The sequence below is a fragment of the Pristiophorus japonicus genome, chromosome 17, assembly GCF_044704955.1.
Source record: "Pristiophorus japonicus isolate sPriJap1 chromosome 17, sPriJap1.hap1, whole genome shotgun sequence".
Taxonomy (NCBI): domain Eukaryota; kingdom Metazoa; phylum Chordata; class Chondrichthyes; family Pristiophoridae; genus Pristiophorus; species Pristiophorus japonicus.
In genome coordinates this window covers 63,474,251-63,491,123 of record NC_091993.1, presented here as the reverse complement: position 1 = coordinate 63,491,123, position 16,873 = coordinate 63,474,251, and the positions used below count along the sequence as shown (strand labels likewise).

The 16,873-nt window shown below is 71.4% G+C and overlaps 1 protein-coding gene across 4 annotated transcripts in view; it reads right to left on the bottom strand.

The window, feature by feature from the left end:
* shisa4 (shisa family member 4) overlaps positions 1-16,425 on the bottom strand; it is a 112,502-nt gene extending 96,077 nt beyond the window's left edge. For 2 of the 4 annotated variants that reach the window (XR_011587518.1, XM_070859370.1), the window contains exon 1: positions 16,148-16,419. Coding sequence is in view for 3 of the 4 variants with exons in the window: in XM_070859370.1 (XP_070715471.1) it covers positions 16,148-16,205 (58 nt within the window). In the remaining variant the exon portion in view is untranslated. Of the gene's footprint in view, positions 1-16,147 lie in introns of all 4 variants that reach the window. The other 2 variants (XM_070859372.1, XM_070859371.1) reach the window with 2 other exon arrangements.
* Positions 16,426-16,873: the final 448 nt, after the last annotated feature.

The following is a 16,873-nucleotide window of genomic DNA, read 5'->3' as shown; positions in this document are numbered from 1 at the left end:
GACGGGGGAGGGGGGGATAGGGGACGGGGGAGGGGGGTAGGGGACGAGGGAGTGGGGGGTAGGGGATGGGGGAGTGGGGGGATAGGGGACGGGGGGATAGGGGACGGGGGAGGCGGGGATAGTGGACGGGGGGGAAAGGGGACGGGGGAGGGGGGATAGGGGACGGGGGATGGGGGATCGGGGACGGGGGTGGGGGGGATCGGGGACGGGGGATAGGACACAGGGGAGGGGGATAGGGACGGGGGAGGGGGGGATAGGGGACGGGGGAGGGGGGATAGGGGACGGGGGAGGGGGGGATAGGGGACGGGGAGGGGGGGATAGGGAACGGGGGAGGGGGGGATAGGGAACAGGGGATTGGGGGGATAGGGGACGGGGAGGGAGGGATGGGGGGGATAGGGAACGGGGGATGGAGGGGGGATAGGGGACGGAGGAGGGGGGGGATAGGGGACAGGGAGGGGGGATAGGGGACGGGGAGGGGGATAGGGGACGGGGAGGGGGGGATAGGGGACGGAGGAGGGGGGATAGGGGACGGAGGAGGGTGGGATAGGGGACGGGGGAGGGGGGGGATCGGTGGGATAGGGGACGGGGGAGGGGGGGGATCTGGGGGATAGGGGACGGGGTATGGGGGTGATAGGGGACGCGGGGGGGTGGGGGGGGATAGAGGACGGGGGGGGATGGAGGGGACGGGGGATAGGGGACGGGGAGGGGGGTATAGGGGACGGGAGGGGGGGAATAGGGGACGGGGGGGATAGGGGACGGGGGGATAGGGGACGGGGGAGGGAGGGATAGGGGACGGGGAGGGGGGATAGGGGATGGGGGGGATAGGGGACGGGGACGGGGGAGGGGGGGAATAGGGGACGGGGGAGGGGGGATAGGGGACGGGGAGGGGGAGGATAGTGGACGGGGGAGGGGGGATAGGGGACGGGGAGGGGGGATAGGGGACGGGGAGGGGGGATAGGGGACGGGGAGGGGGATAGGGGACGGGGACAGGGGAGAATAGGGGACGGGGGAGAATAGGGGACGGGGAGAATAGGGGACGGGGGAGGGGGAGAATAGCGGACGGGGAGGGGGCAGAATAGGGGACGGGGGAGTGGTGGGGAATAGGGGACGGGGGAGTGGGGGGAATAGCGGACGGGGGGATAGGGGACGGGGGAGGGGGGACAGGGACGGGGGGATAGAGGACGGGGGGATAGAGGACGGGGGAGTGGGGCGATAGGGACGGGGAGGGGGTGATAGGGGACGGGGGAGGGGGGGATAGGGGACGGGGGAGGGGGGGATAGGGGACGGGGGAGGTGAGTGATAGGGGACGGAGGAGGGGGCATAGGGGACTGGGGAGGGGCGGGGATAGGGGACGGGGATAGGGGAGAATAGGGGACGGGGGAGAATAGGGGACGGGGAGTGCTGGGGAATAGGGGACGGGGTGGAATAGGGGACGGGGGAGTGGGGGGAATAGCGGACGGGGGGATAGGGGACAGGGGAGGGGGGACAGGAGACGGGGGGACAGGGGACGGGGGATAGAGGACGGGGGGATAGAGGACGGGGGAGGGGGGCGATAGGGGACGGGGGGGGTGATAGGGGACGGGGGAGGGGGGGATAGGGACTGGGGAGGGGAGGGATAGGGGACTGGGGACGGGGAGGATAGGGGGAGAGGCGGGGATAGGGGATAGGGGTGGGGGGGGATAGAGGACGGGGGGGGGTGGAGGGGACGGGGGATAGGGGAACGGGGAGGGGGGTATAGGGGACGGGAGGGGGGGAATAGGGGACGGGGGGATAGGGGACGGGGGGATAGGGGACGGGGGAGGGAGGGATAGGGGACGGGGAGGGGGATAGGGGATGGGGGAGGGGGGATAGGGGATGGGGGAGGGGGGGATAGGGGACGGGGACGGGTGAGGGGGGAATAGGGGACGGGGGAGGGGGGATAGGGGACGGGGAGGGGGAGGATAGTGGACGGGGGAGGGGGATAGGGGACGGGGGAGGGGGATAGGGGACGGGGAGGGGGGGATAGGGGACGGGGAGGGGGGGATAGGGGACGGGGGAGGGGATAGGGGGACGGGGACAGGGAGAATAGGGGACGGGGGAGAATAGGGGACGGGGGAGAATAGGGGACGGGGGAGGGGGGAGAATAGCGGACGGGGAGGGGGCAGAATAGGGGACGGGGGAGTGGTGGGGAATAGGGGACGGGGGAGTGGGGGAATAGCGGACGGGGGGATAGGGGACGGGGGAGGGGGGACAGGGGACGGGGGGATAGAGGACGGGGGATAGAGGACGGGGGAGTGGGGGCGATAGGGGACGGGGAGGGGGTGATAGGGGACGGGGAGGGGGGGATAGGGGACGGGGGAGGGGGGGATAGGGGACGGGGGAGGTGAGTGATAGGGGACGGAGGAGGGGGCATAGGGGACTGGGGAGGGGCGGGGATAGGGGACAGGGATAGGGGAGAATAGGGGACGGGGACAGGGGAGAATAGGGGACGGGGGAGAATAGGGGACGGGGGAGGGGGGAGAATAGGGGACGGGGAGGGGGCAGAATAGGGGACGGGGGAGTGCTGGGGAATAGGGGACGGGGGGAATAGGGGACGGGGGACGGGGGGAATAGGGGACGGGGGAGTGGGGGGAATAGCGGACGGGGGATAGGGGACAGGGGAGGGGGGACAGGGGACGGGGGGACAGGGGACGGGGGATGGGGGACAGGGGACGGGGGATAGAGGACGGGGGATAGAGGACGGGGGAGGGGGGCGATAGGGGACGGGGGGGTGATAGGGGACGGGGGAGGGGGGGATAGGGGACTGGGGAGGGGAGGGATAGGGGACTGGGGAGGGGGAGGATAGGGGGAGAGGCGGGGATAGGGGATAGGGGAGGGGCGGGGATAGGGGACGGGGGAGGGGCGGGGATAGGGGAACGGGGAGGGGGGATTGGGGACGGGGGATAGGGGACGGGGGGATGGCGGACGGGGGGGATAGGGAATGGGGGAGGGGGAGATAGGGGACGGGGGAGGGGGGGGATATGGGACGGGGGAGGGGGGGATAGGGGACGGGGGAGGGGGGGATAGGGGATGAGGGAGGGGGGGATAGGGGACGAGGGAGGGGGGGGATAGGGGAGGATAGGGGACGGGGGGATAGGGGACGGGGGGGGGGGATAGGGGACGGGGGAGGGGGATGGGGACGGGGGAGATAGGGGACGGGGGAGATAGGGGACGGGGGAGGGGGGAGATAGGGGACGGGGGAGGGGGGAGATTGGGGACGGGGGAGATAGGGGACGGGGGACGGGGGACGGGGGACGGGGAGGGGGGAGGGGGGAGGGGGGAGATAGGGGACGGGGAGGAGGGAGATAGGGGACGGGGGTGGGGGGAGATAGGGGACGGGGGAGGGGGGAGATAAGGGACGGGGGGATTTTAGGGGACGGGGGAGGGGGGGGATAGGGGACGGCGGAGATAGGGGACGGGGGAGGGGGGGATAGGGGACGGGGAGGGGGGATAGGGGACGGGGGAGGGGAGGTAGGGGACGGGGGAGTGGGGGGTAGGGGACGGGGGAGGGGGGGATAGGGGACGGGGGGATAGGGGACGGAGGAGGGGGGGGATAGTGGACGGGGGGGAAAGGGGACGGGGGAGGGGGAATAGGGACGGGGGAGGGGGGGATAGGGGACGGGGGAGGGGGGATAGGGGACGGGGGAGGGGGTATAGGGGACGGGGGAGGGGGGGATAGGGGACGGGGGAGGGGGGGAATAGGGGACGGGGGAGGGGGGGATAGGGGACGGGGGAGGGGGGATAGGGGACGGGGAGGGGGAGGATAGTGGACGGGGGAGGGGGGATAGGTGACGGGGGAGGGGGGATAGGGGACGGGGAGGGGGGATAGGGGACGGGGGAGGGGGGGATAGGGGACGGGGAGGGGGGATAGGGGACGGGGAGGGGGGGATAGGGGACGGGGGAGGGGGATAGGGGACGGGGGAGGGGGATAGGGGACGGGGGGATAGGGGACGGGGACAGGGGAGAATAGGGGACGGGGGAGAATAGGGGACGGGGGAGGGGGAGAATAGCGGACGGGGAGGGGGCAGAATAGGGGACGGGGGAGTGGTGGGGAATAGGGGACGGGGAGTGGGGTGAATAGCGGACGGGGGGATAGGGGACGGGGGAGGGGGGACAGGGGACGGGGGGATAGAGGACGTGGGGATAGAGGACGGGGGAGTGGGGCGATAGGGGACGGGGAGGGGGTGATAGGGGACGGGGGAGGGAGGGATAGGGGACGGGGGAGGGGGGAAAGGGGACGGGGGAGGTGAGTGATAGGGGACGGAGGAGGGGGCATAGGGGACTGGGGAGGGGCGGGGATAGGGGACGGGGATAGGGGAGAATAGGGGACGGGGGAGAATAGGGGACGGGGGAGTGCTGGGGAATAGGGGACGGGGTGGAATAGGGGACGGGGGAGTGGGGGGAATAGCGGACGGGGGGATAGGGGACAGGGGAGGGGGGGACAGGGGACGGGGGGATAGAGGACGGGGGGATAGAGGACGGGGGAGGGGGGCGATAGGGGACGGGGGAGGGGGGGCGATAGGGGACGGGGGAGGGGGGCGATAGGGGACGGGGGACGGGGGAGATAGGGGACGGGGGAGATAGGGGACGGGGGAGATAGGGGACGGGGGAGATAGGGGACGGGGGAGGGAGGGGACGGGGGAGGGAGGAGATAGGGGACGGGGAGGGGGGATTTTAGGGGACGGGGAGGGGGATTTTAGGGGACGGGGAGGGGGGATAGGAGACGGGGGAGGGGGGGATAGGAGACGGGGGAGGGGGGGATAGGAGACGGGGGAGGGGGGGATAGGAGACGGGGGAGGGGGGATAGGAGACGGGGGAGGGGGATAGGGGACGGAGAGGGGGGGGATAGGGGACGGGGAGGGGGGATAGGGGACGGTGGAGGGGGGGATAGGGGACGGGGGAGGGGGGGATAGGGGACGGGGGAGGGGGGATAGGGGACGGGGAAGGGGGGATAGGGGACGGGGGAGGGGGGATAGGGGACGGGGGACAGGGGACGGGGGGGGGTAGGGGACGGGGCGGCGGGGATAGGTGATGGGGAGGGGGGATAGGGGACGGGGGAGGGGGGGATAGGGGACTGGGGAGTAGGGGACGGGGGAGGGGGGGGATAGGGGACGGGGGAGGGTGGGGATAGGGGAAGGGGGGATAGGGGACAGGGAGGGGGGATAGGGGATGGGGAGGGGGGATAGGGGACGGGGATAGGGGACGGGGAGGGGGGACGGGGGAGGGGGGGATAGGGGAGGGGGAGGGGGGAGAATAGGGGACGGGGGAGGGGGGAGAATAGGGGACGGGGGAGGGGGGAGAATAGGGACGGGGGAGTGGTGGGGAATAGGGGACGGGGTGGGGGGGGAATAGGGGACGGGGAGTGGGGGGGAATCGCGGACGGGGGAATAACGGACGGGGGACAGGGAACGGAGGGATAGAGGACGGGGGAGGGGGTGATAGGGGACGGGGGAGGGGGGGTTAGGGGACGGGGAGGGGAGGGATAGGGGACGGGGGAGGGGGGGATAGGGGAGGGGCGGGGATAGGGGGAGGGGCGGGGATAGGGGACAGGGGAGGGGGGGATGGGGGGGATAGGGGACGGGGGAGGGGGGGATGGGGGGGATAGGAGACGGGGGAGGGAGGGGGGATCGGGGACGGGGGAGGATAGGGGAGGGGGAGGGGGGGTAGGAGACGGGGGAGGGGGGGATAGGGGACGGGGGATCGGGGGGATAGGGGACGGGGGATCGGGGGAATAGGGGACGGAGGATCGGGGGGATAGGGGGACGGGGGGGATAGGGGACAGGGGACGGGGGGGATAGGGGACGGGATAGGGGGGGGATGGGGGGGACGGGATAGGGGGGGATGGGGGAGATAGGGGACGGGGGGATGGAGGGGACGGGGGAGGATAGGGGATGGGGGAGGGGGGATAGGGGACGGGGGGGGAGGGTGGGTAGGAGGGGGGGATAGAGGACGGGGGAGGGGGATGGGGGACGGGGGATGGGGGACGGGGGACGGGGGACGGGGGACGGGGGACGGGGGACGGGGGAGGGGGGACGGGGACGGGGGAGAATAGGGGACGGGGGAGAATAGGGGACGGGGGAGGGGGGAGAATAGGGGACGGGAGGGGGCAGAATAGGGGACGGGGGAGGGGGCAGAATAGGGGACGGGGAGTGGTGGGGAATAGGGGACGGGGGAGTGGTGGGGAATAGGGGACGGGGGAGTGGTGGGGAATAGCGGACGGGGGGATAGGGGACGGGGGACAGGGGACGGGGGGATAGAGGAAAAGGGGATAGAGGACGGGGGAGGGGGGATAGGGGACGGGGGAGGGGGATAGGTGACGGGGGTGGGGGGGATAGGGGACGGGGGCAGGGGGGATAGGGGACGGGGCAGGTGAGAATAGGGGACGGGGGCAGGGGGGAGAATAGGGGACGGGGGCAGGGGGGAGAATAGGGGACGGGGAGGGGGCAGAATAGGGGACGGGGGAGTGGTGGGGAATAGGGGAAGGGGGAGTGGGGGGAATAGGGGACGGGGGAGATAGGGGACGGGGGAGGGGGGGATAGGGGACGGGGAGGGGGGATAGGGGACGGGGGAGGGGGGGATAGGGGACGGGGAGGGGGGGATAGGGGAGGGGGGATAGGGGACGGGGAGGGGGAGGGTAGTGGACGGGGGAGGGGGGATAGGGGAGGGGGGATGTGGGAGGGGGGATGGGGGACGGGGGAGGGGATAGGGGACGGGGGAGGGGGGATAGGGGACGGGTCAGGGGAGAATAGGGGACGGGTCAGGGGAGAATAGGGGACGGGTCAGGGGAGAATATTGGACGGGGGAGGGGGGAGAATAGGGGACGGGGAAGGGGGGAGAATAGGGGACGGGGGAGGGGGGAGAATAGGGGATGGGGGAGGGGGGAAAATAGGGGACGGGGGAGTGGTGGGGAATAGGGGACGGGGGAGTGGGGGGGAATAGGGGACGGGGGAGTGGGGGGGAATAGGGGACGGGGGAGTGGGGGGGAATAGCGGACGGGGGAATAGCGGACGGGGGACAGGGGACGGGGGGATAGAGGACGGGGGAGGGGGCGATAGGGGACGGGGGAGGGGGGGATAGGGGACGGGGGAGGGGGGATAGGGGACGGGGGAGGGGAGGGATAGGGGAGGGGAGGGATAGGGGAGGGGCGGGGATAAGCGGAGGGGCGGGGATAGGAGAGGGGCGGGGATAGGAGATAGGAGAGGGGCGGGGATAGGAGACAGGGGAGGGGCGGGGATAGGGGACGGGGAGGGGCGGGGATAGGGGTACGGGGAGGGGGGATAGGGGTACGGGGAGGGGGGATAGGGGACGAGGGAGGGGGGTATAGGTGACGGGGATGGGTGATCGGGGACGGGGGAGGGTGATCGGGGACGGGGGAGGGGGGATCGGGGACGGGGGAGGGGGGATCGGGGGCGGGGGAGGGGGGATCTGGGACGGGGAGATAGGGGACGGGGGAGGGGGGATAGGGGACGGGGGAGGGGGGGATCGGGGGGATAGGGGACGGGGGACGGGGGAGGGGGGATGGGGGGGTATAGGAGACGGGGGAGGGAGGGGGGATAGGGGACGGGGAAGGATAGGGGAGGGGGAGGGGGGGATAGGGGACGGGGGATCGGGGGATAGGGGACGGGGGATCGGGGGGATAGGGGACGGGGGACAGGGGACGGGGGGGGGTAGGGGACGGGGCGGCGGGGATAGGTGATGGGGGAGGGGGGATAGGGGACGGGGGAGGGGGGGATAGGGGACTGGGGAGTAGGGGACGGGGGAGGGGGGGATAGGGGACGGGGGAGGGTGGGGATAGGGGAAGGGGGGATAGGGGACAGGGAGGGGGGATAGGGGATGGGGAGGGGGGATAGGGGACGGGGGATAGGGGACGGGGAGGGGGACGGGGGAGGGGGGGATAGGGGAGGGGGGAGGGGGAGAATAGGGGACGGGGGAGGGGGGAGAATAGGGGACGGGGGAGGGGGGAGAATAGGGACGGGGGAGTGGTGGGGAATAGGGGACGGGGTGGGGGGGGAATAGGGGACGGGGAGTGGGGGGGAATCGCGGACGGGGGAATAACGGACGGGGGACAGGGAACGGAGGGATAGAGGACGGGGGAGGGGGTGATAGGGGACGGGGGAGGGGGGGTTAGGGGACGGGGAGGGGAGGGATAGGGGACGGGGGAGGGGGGGATAGGGGAGGGGCGGGGATAGGGGGAGGGGCGGGGATAGGGGACAGGGGAGGGGGGGATGGGGGGGATAGGGGACGGGGAGGGGGGGATGGGGGGGATAGGAGACGGGGGAGGGAGGGGGGATCGGGGACGGGGGAGGATAGGGGAGGGGGAGGGGGGGTAGGAGACGGGGGAGGGGGGGATAGGGGACGGGGGATCGGGGGGATAGGGGACGGGGGATCGGGGGAATAGGGGACGGAGGATCGGGGGGATAGGGGACGGGGGGGATAGGGGACAGGGGACGGGGGGGATAGGGGACGGGATGGGGGGGATGGGGGGGACGGGATAGGGGGGGGATGGGGGAGATAGGGGACGGGGGATGGAGGGGACGGGGGAGGATAGGGATGGGGGAGGGGGGATAGGGGACGGGGGGGGGAGGGTGGGTAGGAGGGGGGGATAGAGGACGGGGGAGGGGGGATGGGGGACGGGGGATGGGGGACGGGGGACGGGGGACGGGGGACGGGGGACGGGGACGGGGGAGAATAGGGGACGGGGGAGAATAGGGGACGGGGGAGGGGGGAGAATAGGGGACGGGGAGGGGGCAGAATAGGGGACGGGGGAGGGGGCAGAATAGGGGACGGGGGAGTGGTGGGGAATAGGGGACGGGGGAGTGGTGGGGAATAGGGGACGGGGGAGTGGTGGGGAATAGCGGACGGGGGGATAGGGGACGGGGGACAGGGGACGGGGGGATAGAGGAAAAGGGGATAGAGGACGGGGGAGGGGGGGATAGGGGACGGGGGAGGGGATAGGTGACGGGGGGGATAGGGGACAGGGGACGGGGGGGATAGGGGACGGGATGGGGGGGGATGGGGGGGGACGGGATAGGGGGGGGATGGGGGAGATAGGGGACGGGGGGATGGAGGGGACGGGGGAGGATAGGGGATGGGGGAGGGGGGATAGGGGACGGGGGGGGGAGGGTGGGTAGGAGGGGGGGATAGAGGACGGGGGAGGGGGGATGGGGGACGGGGGATGGGGGACGGGGGACGGGGGACGGGGGACGGGGGAGGGGGGACGGGGACGGGGGAGAATAGGGGACGGGGGAGGGGGGAGAATAGGGGACGGGGAGGGGGCAGAATAGGGGACGGGGGAGGGGGCAGAATAGGGGACGGGGGAGTGGTGGGGAATAGGGACGGGGGAGTGGTGGGGAATAGGGGACGGGGGAGTGGTGGGGAATAGCGGACGGGGGGATAGGGGACGGGGGACAGGGGACGGGGGGATAGAGGAAAAGGGGATAGAGGACGGGGGAGGGGGGGATAGGGGACGGGGGAGGGGGATAGGTGACGGGGGAGGGGGGGATAGGGGACGGGGGCAGGGGGGATAGGGGACGGGGCAGGTGAGAATAGGGGACGGGGGCAGGGGGGAGAATAGGGGACGGGGGCAGGGGGGAGAATAGGGGACGGGGAGGGGGCAGAATAGGGGACGGGGAGTGGTGGGGAATAGGGAGGGGGAGTGGGGGGAATAGGGGACGGGGGAGATAGGGGACGGGGGAGGGGGGATAGGGGACGGGGAGGGGGGATAGGGGACGGGGGAGGGGGGGATAGGGGACGGGGAGGGGGGGATAGGGGAGGGGGGATAGGGGACGGGGAGGGGGAGGGTAGTGGACGGGGGAGGGGGGATAGGGGAGGGGGATGTGGGAGGGGGGATGGGGGACGGGGGAGGGGATAGGGGACGGGGAGGGGGATAGGGGACGGGTCAGGGGAGAATAGGGGACGGGTCAGGGGAGAATAGGGACGGGGGAGGGGGAGAATAGGGGACGGGGAGGGGGAGAATAGGGGACGGGGGAGGGGGGAGAATAGGGGACGGGGGAGGGGGGAGAATAGGGGACGGGGGAGTGGTGGGGAATAGGGGACGGGGGAGTGGGGGGAATAGGGGACGGGGGAGTGGGGGGGAATAGGGGACGGGGGAGTGGGGGGGAATAGCGGACGGGGGAATAGCGGACGGGGGACAGGGGACGGGGGGATAGAGGACGGGGGAGGGGGCGATAGGGGACGGGGGAGGGGGGGATAGGGGACGGGGGAGGGGGGATAGGGGAGGGGAGGGATAGGGAGGGGAGGGATAGGGGAGGGCGGGGATAAGCGGAGGGGCGGGGATAGGAGAGGGGCGGGGATAGGAGATAGGAGAGGGGCGGGGATAGGAGACAGGGGAGGGGCGGGGATAGGGGACGGGGAGGGGCGGGGATAGGGGTACGGGGAGGGGGGATAGGGGTACGGGGAGGGGGGATAGGGGACGAGGGAGGGGGTATAGGTGACGGGGATGGGTGATCGGGGACGGGGGAGGGGTGATCGGGGACGGGGGAGGGGGGATCGGGGACGGGGGAGGGGGATCGGGGGCGGGGGAGGGGGGGGATCTGGGACGGGGAGATAGGGGACGGGGGAGGGGGGATAGGGGACGGGGGAGGGGGGGATCGGGGGGATAGGGGACGGGGGACGGGGGAGGGGGGATGGGGGGGTATAGGAGACGGGGGAGGGAGGGGGGATAGGGGACGGGGAAGGATAGGGGAGGGGGGAGGGGGGGATAGGGGACGGGGGATCGGGGGGATAGGGGACGGGGGATCGGGGGATAGGGGACGGGGGATCGGGGGGATAGGGGACGGGGGATCGGGGGGATCGGGGGGATAGGGGACGGGGGGGATAGTGGACGGGGGAGGGGGGGATGGGGGAGATAGGGGACGGGGGAGGAGGGGGGAGGGGACGGGGGGGAGGGGAATAGGGGACGGGGGGACGGGACGGGGACAGGGGAGAATAGGGGACGGGGGAGAATAGGGGACGGGGGAGGGGGGAGAATAGGGGACGGGGAGGGACAGAATAGGGGACGGGGGAGTGGTGGGGAATAGGGGACGGAGGAGTGGTGGGGAATAGGGGACGGGGGAGTGGGGGGAATAGTGGACGGGGGAGATAGGGGACGGGGGACAGGGGACGGGGGGATAGAGGAAAAGGGGATAGAGAACGGGGGATAGGGGACGGGGGAGGGGGGATAGGGGACGGGGGCAGGGGAGAATAGGGGACGGGGGAGAATAGGGGACGGGGAGGGGGCAGAATAGGGGACGGGGGAGTGGTGGGGAATAGGGGAAGGGGGAGTGGGGGGGAATAGGGGACGGGGGAGTGGGGGGAATAGTGGACGGGGGAGATAGGGGACGGGGAGGGGGGATAGGGGACGGGGGAGGGGGGATAGGGGACGGGGGAGGGGGGGATAGGGGACGGGGAGGGGGAGGATAGTGGACGGGGGAGGGGGACGGGGGAGGGGGGATAGGGGACGGGGGAGGGGGGATAGTGGACGGGGGAGGGGGATAGGGGACGGGGGAGGGGGGGATAGTGGACGGGTCAGGGGAGAATAGGGGACGGGGGAGAATAGGGGACGGGGGAGTGGTGGGGAATAGGGGACGGGGAGTGGGGGGGAATAGGGGACGGGGGAGTGGGGGGAATAGGGGACGGGTGAGTGGGGGGCGATAGGGGACGGGGGAGGGGGGGGATAGGGGACGGGGGAGGGGGGGATAGGGGACGGGGGAGGGGAGGGATAGGGGACGGGGAGGGGGGGATAGGGGAGGGGCGGGGATAAGGGGAGGGCGGGGATAGGGGAGGGGCGGGGATAGGGGACAGGGGAGGGGCGGGGATAGGGGACGGGGAGGGGCGGGGATGGGCGGGGATAGGGGTACGGGGGAGGGGGGATAGGGGACGAGGGAGGGGGGGATAGGGGACGAGGGAGGGGGGTATAGGTGACGGGGGAGGGGGATCGGGGACGGGGGAGGGGGGATCTGGGACGGGGAGATAGGGGACGGGGGAGGGGGGATAGGGGGCGGGGGAGGGGGGGATCTGGGACGGGGAGATAGGGGACGGGGGAGGGGGGATAGGGGACGGGGGAGGGGGGGATAGGGGACGGGGGAGGAGGGGATCGGGGGGATAGGGGGAGTGGGGGGAATAGTGGACGGGGGAGATAGGGGACGGGGGACAGGGGACGGGGGGATAGAGGAAAAGGGGATAGAGAACGGGGGAGGGGGATAGGGGACGGGGGAGGGGGGATAGGGGACGGGGGCAGGGGAGAATAGGAGACGGGGGAGAATAGGGGACGGGGAGGGGGCAGAATAGGGGACGGGGAGTGGTGGGGAATAGGGGAAGGGGGAGTGGTGGGGAATAGGGGAAGGGGGAGTGGTGGGGAATAGGGGAAGGGGGAGTCGGGGGGAATAGGGGACGGGGGAGTGGGGGGGAATAGTGGACGGGGGAGATAGGGGACGGGGGAGGGGGGATAGGGGACGGGGAGGGGGAGGATAGTGGACGGGGGAGGGGGACGGGGGAGGGGGGATAGTGGACGGGGGAGGGGGGGATAGTGGACGGGGGAGGGGGATAGGGGACGGGGGAGGGGGATAGGGGACGGGGGAGGGGGGATAGGGGACGGGGAGGGGGAGAATAGGGGACGGGGGAGAATAGGGGACGGGGGAGTGGTGGGGAATAGGGGACGGGGAGTGGGGGGGAATAGGGGACGGGGGAGTGGGGGGGAATAGGGGACGGGGGAGTGGGGGGGAATAGGGGACGGGGGAGTGGGGGGGAATAGCGGACGGGGGAATAGCGGACGGGGGACAGGGGACGGGGGGATAGAGGACGGGGGAGGGGGGCGATAGGGGACGGGGGGGGGGATAGGGGACGGGGGAGGGGGGGGATAGGGGACGGGGAGGGGGGGATAGGGGACGGGGGAGGGGAGGGATAGGGGACGGGGGAGGGGAGGGATAGGGGACGGGGGAGGGGGGGATAGGGGAGGGGCGGGGATAAGGGGAGGGGCGGGGATAAGGGGAGGGGCGGGGATAGGGGAGGGGCGGGGATAGGGGACAGGGGAGGGGCGGGGATAGGGGTACGAGGGAGGGGGGGATAGGGGACGAGGGAGGGGGTATAGGTGACGGGGGAGGGGGGGATCGGGGACGGGGAGGGGGGGATCGGGGACGGGGGAGGGGGGGATCGGGGACGGGGGAGGGGGGGATCGGGGACGGGGGAGGGGGGGATCGGGGACGGGGGAGGGGGGGATCGGGGACGGGGGAGGGGGGGATCGGGGACGGGGGAGGGGGGGATCGGGGGACGGGGGAGGGGGGATCGGGGACGGGGGAGGGGGGATCTGGGACGGGGAGATAGGGGACGGGGGAGGGGGGATAGGGGACGGGGGAGGGGAGATCGGGGGGATAGGGGACGGGGGACGGGGGAGGGGGGATGGGGGGGATAGGAGACGGGGGAGGGAGGGGGGAATAGGAGACGGGGGAGGGAGGGGGGGAATAGGAGACGGGGGAGGGAGGGGGGAATAGGAGACGGGGGAGGGAGGGGGGAATAGGGGACGGGGGAGGATAGGGGACGGGGGAGGGGGGATAGGGGACGGGGGATCGTGGGGATAGGGGACGGGGGATCGGGGGGATCGGGGGGATCGGGGACGGGGGGGATAGTGGACGGGGGAGGGGGGATGGGGGAGATAGGGGACGGGGGAGGGGGGAGATAGGGGACGGGGGGGGGGGGGATAGGGGACGGGGGAGGGGGGGGATAGGGGACGGGGGAGGGGGGTAGGGGACGGGGGGAGGGGAATAGGGGACGGGGGGGAATAGGGGACGGGGGGGACGGGGGAGGGGGGAGGGGGGACGGGGGACGGGGGATGGGGGACGGGGGAGGGGGACGGGGACAGGGGAGAATAGGGGACGGGGGAGAATAGGGGACGGGGGACGGGGGAGAATAGGGGACGGGGGAGGGGGGAGAATAGGGACGGGGAGGGGGCAGAATAGGGGACGGGGGAGTGGTGGGGAATAGGGGACGGAGGAGTGGTGGGGAATAGGGGACGGGGGAGTGGGGGGGAATAGGGGACGGGGGAGTGGGGGGAATAGCGGACGGGGTGATATGGGACGGGGGAGGGGGATAGGGACGGGAGAGGGGGGGTAGGGGACGGGGGAGGGGGGATAGGGGACGGGGACGGGGGAGAATAGGGGACGGGGGAGAATAGGGGACGGGGGAGAATAGGGGACGGGGGAGAATAGGGGTCGGGGGAGAATAGGGGACGGGGAGGGGGCAGAATAGGGGACGGGGGAGTGGTGGGGAATAGGGGAAGGGGAGTGGTGGGGAATAGGGGAAGGGGGAGTGGGGGGGAATAGGGGACGGGGGAGTGGGGGGAATAGTGGACGGGGGAGATAGGGGACGGGGGACAAGGGACGGGGGGATAGAGGACGGGGGAGGGGGCGATAGGGGACGGGGAGGGGAGGGATAGGGGACGGGGGGGATAGGGGAGGGGGGATAGGGGAAGGGGGGACAGGGGAGGGGGGGATAGGGGACGGGGAGGGGGGGATAGGGACAGGGGAGGGGGGGATAGGGGACGGGGGAGGGGGGGGATAGGGGACGGGGGAGGGGGGGGATAGGGGACGGGGGAGGGGGGGGATGGGGGAGGGGGGGGATAGGGGACGGGGGAGGGGGGGATAGGGGACGGGGAGGGGGGGGATAGGGGACGGGGGAGGGGGGGATAGCGGACGGGGGAGGGGGGGGATAGCGGACGGGGGAGGGGGGGATAGCGGACGGGGGAGGGGGGGATAGCGGACGGGGGAGGGGGGGGGGATAGCGGACGGGGGAGGGGGGGATAGGGGACGGGGAGGGGGGGATAGGGGACGGGGGATGGCGGGTATGGGGGGGGACAGGGGACGGAGGGGATGGGGGGGATAGGGGACGATAGGGGACGGGGGAGGGGGGGATAGGGGACTGGGGAGGGGGGGATAGGGGACTGGGGAGGGGGGGATAGGGGACGGGGGAGGGGGGGATAGGGGTCGGGGGAGGGGGGGGATAGGGGACGGGGGGGATAGGGGGGGGGGATAGGGGAGGGGGGATAGGGGACGGGGGGGATAGGGGAGGGGGGATAGGGGACGGGGGGGATAGGGGAGGGGGGATAGGGGAAGGGGGGACAGGGGAGGGGGGGACGGGGGAGAATAGGGGACGGGGGAGAATAGGGGACGGGGAGAATAGGGGACGGGGGAGGGGGGGAATAGGGGACGGGGGAGTGGGGGGAATAGGGGACGGGGGAGGGGGGGGAATAGGGGGAGGGGGGAGGGGGGGGAATAGGGGGAGGGGGGGGAATAGGGGACGGGGGAGTGGGGGGAATAGGGGACGGGGGAGTGGGGGGAATAGGGGACGGGGGAGTGGGGGGAATAGGGGACGGGGGAGTGGTGGGAATAGGGGTCGGGGGAGTGGGGGGAATAGGGGTCGGGGGAGTGGGGGGAATAGCGGACGGGGGAGTGGGGGGAATAGGGGACGGGGGAGTGGGGGGGAATAGTGGACGGGGGAGTGGGGGGAATAGTGGACGGGGGAGTGGGGGGAATAGTGGACGGGGGAGGGGGGGAATAGGGGACGGGGAGGGAGGGGGAATAGGGGGGAGGGGGAATAGGGGAGGGGGGGAATAGGGGACGGGGAGGGGGGGAGAATAGGGGACGGGGGGATAGGGGGGGATAGGGGACGGGGGAGGGGGGAATCGGGGACGGGGGAGGGGGGAATCGGGGACGTGGGAGGGGGGGGATAGGGGACGGGGGACGGTGGAGAATAGGGGACGTGGGAGGGGGGAGAATAGGGGAGGGGGGAGGGGGGAGAATAGGGGAACGGGGGAATAGGGGACGGGGGAGTGGGGGAGAATAGGGGACGGGGGAGGGGGGAGAATAGGGGACGGGGGAGGGGGGAGAATAGGGGAGGGGGGAGAATAGGGGAACGGGGGAGGGGGGAGAATAGGGGAGGGGGGAGAATAGGGGACGGGGGAGGGGGGAGAATAGGGGACGGGGGAGGGGGGAGAATAGGGGAGGGGGGAGAATAGGGGAACGGGGGAATAGGGGAACGGGGGAGTGGGGGGAATAGGAGATGGCGGGGGGTGTTGCGTGTCCGGGGGGGTTTCTCTCCCCCTCCCCTCTCCGGCTACGAAGCCGAGCCCTGGCTTTACCTGCTCCGATGAGGAAGACAGCCGCCAGCAGCAGGTCGGCGGTTCGGGCCGGGTCCATCCTGCAGCCTCGGCCCGGGGTGGGGACACGGGGGGCCGGACGGGAGCAAGATCGCGGCCTGGGATCGTCAGCCTCGCGGGCACGGGATCGCGGGAACCCGCAACTGTGCGCGCGAGCGCGGGCACGCAGAGTTACACTGGGCACTGGGTGGGTGGCACTGGCTTCCAGCCGTGTAGCAATTAAACAGCCTTCTGGGTGCCACTCACCCAGTGTGGTAGAGCTCTGTATCCGATCATCTCTACTATACAGTATTTACAGCACAGAAACAGGTCATTCGGCCCAACAGGTCCTGCTAGTGTTTATGTTCATCTAACCTCATCAAAATATCCTTTTATTCCTTTTTCCCTCATATATTTATCTAGCTTCCACTTAAATACATCTGCTATTTGGCTCAACCACTCCCGGTGGGAGCGAGTTCCACATTCTAACCACACTCTGGGTAAAGAAGTTTCTCCTGAATTTGCTATAGGATACATTAGTGACTATCTGATAGTTATGGCCCCTAGTTCTGGTCTCCCCAGCAAGTGGAAACGTCTTCTCTACATCTACCCTATTAAACCCTATTATAATCTTAAACACCTCGACAAGCTCACTCCTAAGTCTTCTCTTTTTTAGAGAAAGAAGTCCCAGCCTGATAGTTATAACCTCTCAAATCTAGTATCATCCTG